Source organism: Chanodichthys erythropterus, chromosome 14 (genome assembly GCF_024489055.1).
Source record: "Chanodichthys erythropterus isolate Z2021 chromosome 14, ASM2448905v1, whole genome shotgun sequence".
In the NCBI taxonomy this organism is placed as follows: Eukaryota; Metazoa; Chordata; class Actinopteri; order Cypriniformes; family Xenocyprididae; genus Chanodichthys; species Chanodichthys erythropterus.
Genome location: NC_090234.1, coordinates 33460592 through 33469623, shown reverse-complemented (window position 1 = coordinate 33469623; position 9032 = coordinate 33460592). Strand labels below are relative to the sequence as shown.

The window sequence follows — 9032 nt, the reverse complement described above, 5'->3', positions numbered from 1 at the left end:
ATGCATGAACAGCTCTGTATTTGCATTTTCACAGGTGTCTTTTGAGGGAACGTGACTCATATTCAGAAATTATATTTCACCTCAGCTTGTCAAAAATGATGTATGAGGCAGTTGAATTTAAAAGGGATCTTGCACAATGGGTTACAGATGGATGGCTGTGAAGAACAGATATAAAAAAAAAAAAGTCCAGAATACCTTTGATGAACCTTGATTTTTTTTTAAAACTATTTTCATTAAATAAATCAAGTATGATCTTCTCTGAAGGAAAGTGATTTGGAATGTTCTTCTTGTGACAGTGAGCGAAAACACTTTAATCAGAATCAGTTGTTGTTACAAGAAATTATTGTCATTAAGAACTGTAATGATATCAGCAGTACATTATATTGGTTCTGTTCTGTTTTGTCTAAGGGGGGTTATTGCAGCTCTCCTTGCTTTTATCCATGCTAGGCTGCATGGATGGGCAGGGCGTTCTTGCCCATAATAGAACCATATCGCCAATCCAAACTGTATGCTAACTGTCAATCATCTTTGACAACAGTGGTCTGGATAGGTATTTTATATATATCATGCAAACACATAATGGCTTGATTCCCCCTTTGCTTCCTTTGAGTGGTGGATTCAGGCTGAGGATTTCCAGGTCTTAGAGAGACCCTTAGAGGCGGACTGAGAAAGAGGAGAAAGTACATCTCACACAGCAATGCATGCTATACTTACAACCTTTAGAGTAACTGAAATATACATACGTAGAGTACAGTATATCTCTGCTGAATATTAATACAAGGCCTATGTTCAAATTAAATCAGGCCTTATCCATATAGCCTGCTTGGTTAAGTCTGTTAGTTAAGTCTGACCTTTCAGGGGTGTGCTAAGCAAGATCCAGGCACCATTTTGGTTCCTCAGATTGCTCAACTGTCAGAGTTCTTATAAACATAATATGGAACTTATTGGTTCCATTTTGTGCTGACTGTTCGGTTGAAAACATTTAAGGAATTAGTTCCAGTAAGTTCTAAGAAACAGTTGCATCTATCGTACTTCCCTCTTAGTTTTTAGCCATGCGTAGGGGGTGCAAGTGCTTTCAGCTAATATCCATCATGGACACGGTTGTGCATCTTGGATTTTACATGTCGCTTTGAATGAAAGTGTCAGCCAAATGAATAAATGTAAATCTAACTCTATAAGATCACAAAGTTGTGGAAGATCTTAAATATACTTTTTCAGTTTAGTTTCAGCAAATGCTAATTTTGGACAGCAGAAGTTGTTTTGAGTTCTGGAATTACAGTATGTTATATAAAATTTCATCATTAAAGATGAAGAAAACTAAAGTGCACAACAATTATGCTTTGGTGCCAAAATTCTTTGCTTTCAAGTTGTTATAAAATGTTACACAGCTTGTTTTACAGAAACTTCCAGGATCGCAATCTCTCTCACATACACAAAAGTTTACCGAGCACAAACTTTCCTGTCCAGTTTGCTTAACTTCCTGGAGACTTGAGTATTATGTAATCTTTTGAAAGTAGATACATGATCGGCTTCTCATTGTTTATCATCTGACATAATGAAAAGACTTACTTCAAACCGGTCATTTATCACAGGAATATCATGTTTGTGTTTGTACACGTTGCAGGCCTGGAGTTTGCAGTCAAAGCCAAGTAGTTTCACTAAACTATTAATAAAGCTCTCTAAGAATGAAAAGATGGATTAAGCAACTTAAAGAAAAATGCGGCATCACAATAAACAGGAAGCAGAAAAGTAAATTTATATGGGAAAACATAATCGGTATAATTTTTGATTTGGTCATGTGTTGCATTTCACTGTAGCGCAAAAATTACATCATCACATGACAATGTCCCTCTCCGCTGACATCAGCATGGGACTTTCCATAGCGAAACAATCAGAGGAGAGAGAGTGTTATTTCTTTCCTTTAGGCACTGACTGAACTTCAATTCAATCAAGGTGTTTGCTTTACTTTGCACTGCAAAAATTTCTTGGTTTCAAAGGTTTTGAAATAGCTTGACAAAGTTTCATTTCACTATTTTTTTTTTCAGTTAATCTGTGTATGATGTACACACATTGAACCTACAATATCCTCTTTTCCGCCTGTTTTTTTTTTTAAATAAAAATTTCCCAGGCAGATATACAATGATAATGAGTTATACATGCCAACTCAGCTTTACTATTGTCAAATATTAACTATTATCGCTTCATCAACATGCTTTAAAAGGTCAATATGTTTGGGATTTTATGGCTTAAAAGAGGGCAAAAGAATGGCTTGTTTTTTTGTTTTTACAAATGATAATTGTATCTTAGATGTGTTTTGATAATGCTTCCACACAATATACCCTCATTTCAGTTTATCATTCCTAAAAATAACTACTGCAAAGCTTGCTTGTACTTCCTGGTGTGCCACAAGTAAATCTTTGAAAGGAAAGTTCTCTTACAAATGGTAATTTACTCACCCCAACGACGTTAGAAAAGTCTTAAAATTTCAGTCAATCCTCACGCAAGGCTATCTATCATATGATTTCAAAATATGCGGAATGTAGCCCACAAGATATTTGTGCAATGGTATTTTATGGTGTTTTGGTCATTTGGCATAAACATCCTCCCTAACATATTTTTTTCGTCAAGCCCAATGACATGTGAGTGAGTAAATAAACAAAGAATTAGGGTGAACTAGGTCTTTAATTTCACTGTAAACACTGTGGGAAAATATAATCTTGTAATGAAAGTTATTTTGAGGTTGGAAAGGTAACCGGAGCTATAAATGCCTGGCATTCATCTTTAACCACCTGCAGCTACTTCCTCTATTAGAAGCTTTTAATCCAAAATATGCACGTTCTTTCAATCAAACAAACCCAGCATGACAAAAAAAGCTATTAGTCTAATATATGGGTTAGGTTTCTGATAAATGAGCTTACTGTACTAATTTTAATAATCTGAAAAAACTTCATCTCATTTGACAAGAACATTAAGGATGAACCAATCTACAGTAAAGATACGGTCCACTAGAGAATACCGGGTAAATTCCTGACCTCATTACAACCAGGAAGTGCCCATCGATGTCCAAATATGAACTAGAGCAGATATTTATAATCATTAACACTCACAAACACAACAGTAACCAGCAGGTTGTAAGGCTTCTGAAATGCGAGTAATAAAAAATTGATTTGAATGGTTATATTTTAACGACAGGGGAACTTATCTAAACGTCTTGTTGTGCTTAAGCATTAAAGGTTCTCACGAAAGATCATTTAGTACTAAAAGCATTTATCTGTTCATTGCAGTTGGTGTAATCAGACTTCTTCATTCAAGACTTGGTCATGTGTCCATCCATGCACAGTTATATAGAAACTGAAAGCAAACCAGTGGAAAGAATTCAAAAAGTTTTGAACGAGGAACAAAAGTTCATTGTTTTGTTCCAGGCGCAGTTGGAAATCTGGACGGGATAACAACCGCAGCATTACGCAACAGCCGAGAGTTTGAAACTGTAGTTGGAATATTTGACTAAAATCCTCTGTCAGCAAAATGTGATATATGCCCAGCTTTAGTTGTAATTCATTCAGAACGTGTGGTATTGTTCTAAAAGTACTAAAACTTTAGTAACAGAAAAGAGAACAGAAACGTGCATTTGTAAATGGTTTATTGCCTCGGCAGGTTTGAAGCACAATTCATTTAAAAGTAAATGAAATTTAGTAGAGTAAAAAAAAGCTAATATATCCCATAGGGAGTGCCATATTTCTTCCACATAAATTAAAATCAGCACAGGCTGTGGAAGACAACCCATACAAGACTAAATATAAAGACGCTTACATGGTGTGTGCTTAAATCATCGCAATATACATGAGCTATAAAATACAGTGATTTGAAAAGCCTTTTTAAGAATGAGACCACCAGTGTCTCAAATCTCAAAGAGGAATAGGCAAAATATAAACTGCATGTCCCCCACCTCTTACATCTGTTCTTCAAAGAATGAACCTTGTCAACTTACAAACTGTAATGCTCACAGGAAGTATATTCACAGTGTATTTATAATGTATTCAGTGGTAATTAAGTAACAGTGCTACAACTGAAGACTGCACATTGCGACGTTCGTCTCGACGCAGAACTCACCACTCTGTAACGCCCACATACAAACACATGGTTTTGGGGCTAAGGCCTCATATTGTCTGTGTTGTTGTAAAGGACCTTGTGTTACAACATAGAATTTAGTCCATTATACTTTGAAGCAAGATCACACATCGATCATAGGTTGCTGTGCCAGTAAATCAGGGTCCTATATCAAAAAAGAAAAAAAGAAAACAATCAGGCTTTTAGAAATATTTCAGGTACTATGACTAAACATGTCAAACACAGGACCTGAAGCGCCGCTCTGAAAGTATGTGACCTCAGTGAGCAACTGGTGTAGATTTACATTTGCCATGAGCACAATTAAAGGAACATGGCCACTTTAGGAACAGGTTTTAGTTTAAACATATGGTTTATTTAAGTCAATGTACATATTAATATTGGAAATGTATATCAAGAGGTCATAAAATGCTCAAATGCTGTTTCACATTCTTGAATTTTAAGATAAACTGAATGGAACAAAAATGCTTGGCAGGTGTCCTGAAGCACATTTTAAAAGCGTTTTCAATTTGACATGGTATCTCAAAAATGTGAATCATGTAATGAGATTATGCTGAATAAACAGAAGCGTCGCAACATGTCAAAGACATCCGTATAATAGTGCATGTTTACATAGGGAAACACATTTTTAAAACATCTGAATGACCCCTATTTTATTGTTACTGCTACTTTAGATTTTATAAATATAACAAATTAAATCATTTAGAGCATGTATTTGCTATGACGTTTTATGTCATCACAAGATTGACTCAACAAAACATAATATATAGAGAAAAACTGTTTACCGTGTTTGTCCGATGTCGTCTTTTAATCAGTATGGTTATAATCAAGACAACAGCGATTAGTAGTACTGCCAGTATGGGAACACTAATAGTGACAGCAGTGACAGATTTGTCCTCAATGAAGAGAGCAGGTGTAGGGATGGGTACGAATTCAGACACTGGTAGAAAACAAGCACAATATATTAGACAAGAATGTCATCAATATCAGTACAATATTACTCATTAAAGATTACAAGCCTAACTTGTTATATATAAAATATTCATACAGGCAGAGGTTCTAGAGCAGTGGTTCTCAACCAGGGGGCCGGGGTCTACTCGGGGTCTCGGGAAACTTCCAAGGGCCGCAAATCAAAGTCTTAAAAATTATTTTATTTAGTCTTGAATGATTATATTTAGCCTTAAAATTATAATTGAACTGCTGCTCTAGAGGAATCTCAGCATTTGTAACACCAGGCTCTGTGCCTATAGCCTTGTTTATACTGTTTTATGCTCTGTAGTCTTATTCTTATACCATTCAATAGATAAGCTATTTTGTTACCGCTAGTTGTGCCACAGATGACGTCAGAACATTGTTTTAATATTGTGAAAGTCAACTCTCTGGGGGCTATAACTTTCGGTTCTGCTGCAGTGGCACAGGCAACAAATTCAACTTCCTTTGGTTGTCATGAATGTTCTGCTTTTTAGCTGCTTTTTTCCCCTCACGCGTCATCATCTAACCAGTCCTAATAGACTACAGCTAAGCAGACTTGCACTTTGAAACGAGAAGCACACTGAAATTGTATTTAACAGGAAGAGGCTTGTTGTTTCCTTTCAAGTTATTACTACTGATCTGCTAGGGTAAATACATTCAATTTTAGATAACTCACCTGTTAGATTAACTTTTAGTGACTTTGTTGAACGGGCAATCCCAGGAAGACTGAATATAGAATAACAGGTGTACACTCCTTCATCCTCAAAAGAGATGTTGAGGATCTTAAGGGAGCAGTTTGTTTTCTCCGTTCTCAGGAAGTTTTCAGTCCTGTCCATGTAGTCCTGGTCTATAGAGCTGATTTTATCTTCTGGATAAACACTCACTACTCTTTGACCTTTCTGCCATACCAGTTCAGGCACACTGGAACAGCTACATGGTAAAAGTACGTCATGTCCAACGAAGCCAAGCACAGTTTCCACCATTTCTTCCTCTGCAGAACCAGCTATAAGAACAGTTACAGATACTCATCATAACAAATACTCAATTTACAAATTTTTCAATTTTATTTATTTATTTATTTATTTTTAAAGAAGAAAAATATGATTCTCATAAGGAACAGTAGAAACAGTTATACATTTCTTTCATATTATATATATAATATATATAATTTTACATTTTAACTTTTTTAAATGCTATATTATATATATGTTTTGTTTTTTGTTTTTTTGTTTTTGTTTTTTAAGAATAGAGCTACATTTAAGGGTCTAGAAGGATTCAATAAATACTCACTTGTGATCAGCAGAAGTGTCAGCAATGCCAAGATCATCATGGTTGTCCTGGAAGAGAGAGAAGCAGGTTTTGAAGGAGGCTTTGTGCTATTGGAAATTCCCAAGTTCTCAAATAAACTTCAAACTAGGCTAAATGTGCATAGTTGTATGCGACCACGAATACAAGACTATAAACATCTGCACTTTTTCCAGGTAAGACACGTTATCGTTCGTTAAAAGAAGCAAGCGATCTCCTAGCAGGTCAGTGCATCTGTGAAATTTATTAGAAGGCAGCCTATTTCCCCCAGGTCACATGAGTAAAAAGAGCCAAACAGCTTTTCCTAAAGATTCTCTCATCTGACTTTGACTTTGGAATGTCCTGCTGTTAGATTGAACAACAAGAGCCCCGCGAAACAATGCAATCGTGTATGATCTGGGTCTCTCACGCGTAAGTTGTGGGTCAATAAAACTTTTAACTGCATGAAAATGTTTAAAAATAATATATCAAATAATATATATGTGAAATTATATATATATATATATATATATATATATATATATATATATATATATATATATATATACTGCTCTGGAAAAAATTAAGAGACCACTTAACATTGATTTCTGAACTTGGAGTGGTCTCTTAATTTTTTCCATAGCTGTATATATATATATATATATATATATATATATATATATATATATATATATATATATATATATATATATTATATTATATTATTTTATATTTTATATATATATATATATATATATATATATATATATATATATATATATATGACAAAAAACCATAGATTAAAATTAAATGTACAGTAATCGTGCTGACCTTTGGCTTATATTTCCGCTGCAGAAGAACACAGGTACGCATCCGATTGCTGTGAGAGAAGTGAAATGAATGAAGCGTTCGTGTATTTTGTGTCAGTTTAAAGACTCGCCTACACATCATCCCACTCACAGATTCCAATACTTCTGGGCGTGGCTAAGTTCATTGTTTAATAGCAGCCTGTAGCGAGTTACCTGGCTGTGACCTAGAATATTTATGGGGTAGGTGATTGCACTTGAATGTGCACATGACTGTCTGATTTGTTTTTGAGCAACGATTTTAGAAAGGGAAAAACCCAGACCGGACAACGCGAACAAGATGTCCAACGCATTGTTCTGTAAATTCCATAAGATGGCGCTAGAGGGCTTTAAATTCCCTTTCTGTGCCTTACTCGTTTTCTCTTGGCTTTACTACTGTTATTGCCCAGGAAGTAAAGTTCATTGACCCTTTGTCATACTGTATTGAAGAACCTTGTCACAACGTGAGCCTGCTGTTTACTGACACTTGTCTGAGAAGAATATGCTATTATTGGAGGGGGAAAACTACAATCTAAAGCATGTGCCTTTAAGATTCAATGACTTTGTGTATTTTTTATGGTCCAAAATTGTATGAAGTTCAAATATATATTTAATACTGATGAAGGAAACCCAATTTCTGTGAAAAGAAGAAATTTGCAATAAATAGGCCTATAAAGGCCCCATGGACTGTTGTGATATAGGCTGAATTTGGACAACCACTACAATTTCTAAAGTAGATATAAGGACAATCATGCTAGGGCAGAATAACAAATAATAGTAACAATACAAATATAGCATTTTGTAAGTAATATTTATTCATAATAATCACTTCAGCAAAGGGCGTATCATTTCATTAAAAAATATTAGGTGAATATTAGGTATTCTGCATGTATATCTTGGAGTTTTAATGTTAGCTACAGGCATCTTTCACAACTGAATCAAAATTGGCCTAATTAAAATGAAAGCTCTGAAAATGAATAAACATTTGCTATGAAATTCAAAACTGCTTGATTGTTTGATGCCTCTGGTTCACATGTGTGCCATAGCTGAACACAACTTGCCAGTTTGTATATGCAAAACAGAGAAAGGGTTTGAAAGCTGCAACCGAATTTGTGAATACATAATATTATATAAAACAATTGAATTAAGTCTACATGCATGAAGAAATTATGTATACATTTCTACATATGCTATTTTTGAATATCCAATGGCCATCTGAGCTCTGGAAACAATGAATGTGTCCACATAATTTTATTACTTTTATTACATTTAATTTAAAAACAATTATATCTACTGTGCAGTTCATAACAGTCATCATTTTTGTTTCTTTGGCTTGATGGCCATTTTTACATGCCCACATGAAAAAATACTATAGTAATTTATAGTAAATTTATAGTATGATCGTAAAGTACTTGATTTGTTGTGGCAATTGTATAGTAATATAAACAAATTACTTTACCAAATACTGTACTGTAAGTTTTCTACTACAACTTGAGGGTATATTATACTACAATAGGCTAATCTAGGGGAATTTTACAGTTAAAGACCCAAAAGACCAGATATGATGAATGAAGACCCGGAGACAGAGTTTTAAAAATATTAATTAAAGACAATTTTACTGAAGAATAGTTTGCAGTTTCATCAGCAAAACCCAGCTTCAAGTCTCACAAGGAGTTCGCCGCTCTGCGTACACTCACATTTCCACAGCAATTATACTCTAATAGAGTCCACTAACTACATCATTCTTTAAGTTAATCGATTCTGATTGGCTAAGAAAAATAGACAAAATTAGTAATTTTCCACACA

At 34.6% G+C, this 9032-nt stretch overlaps 1 protein-coding gene across 1 annotated transcript; it reads right to left on the bottom strand.

Annotated features, from left to right (window-relative positions):
* Positions 1 to 3629: 3629 nt before the first annotated feature.
* si:dkey-192g7.3 (nectin-1) lies at positions 3630 to 7296 on the bottom strand. Its single transcript, XM_067409962.1, has 5 exons — positions 7213 to 7296; positions 6388 to 6434; positions 5774 to 6100; positions 4911 to 5065; positions 3630 to 4273 (listed from the first exon to the last, which is right to left on the bottom strand). Exons 2-5 carry the CDS (start codon positions 6425 to 6427, stop codon positions 4232 to 4234), a joined length of 564 nt encoding a protein of 187 aa, XP_067266063.1. The 5' UTR covers positions 6428 to 6434; positions 7213 to 7296; the 3' UTR covers positions 3630 to 4231.
* Positions 7297 to 9032: the final 1736 nt, after the last annotated feature.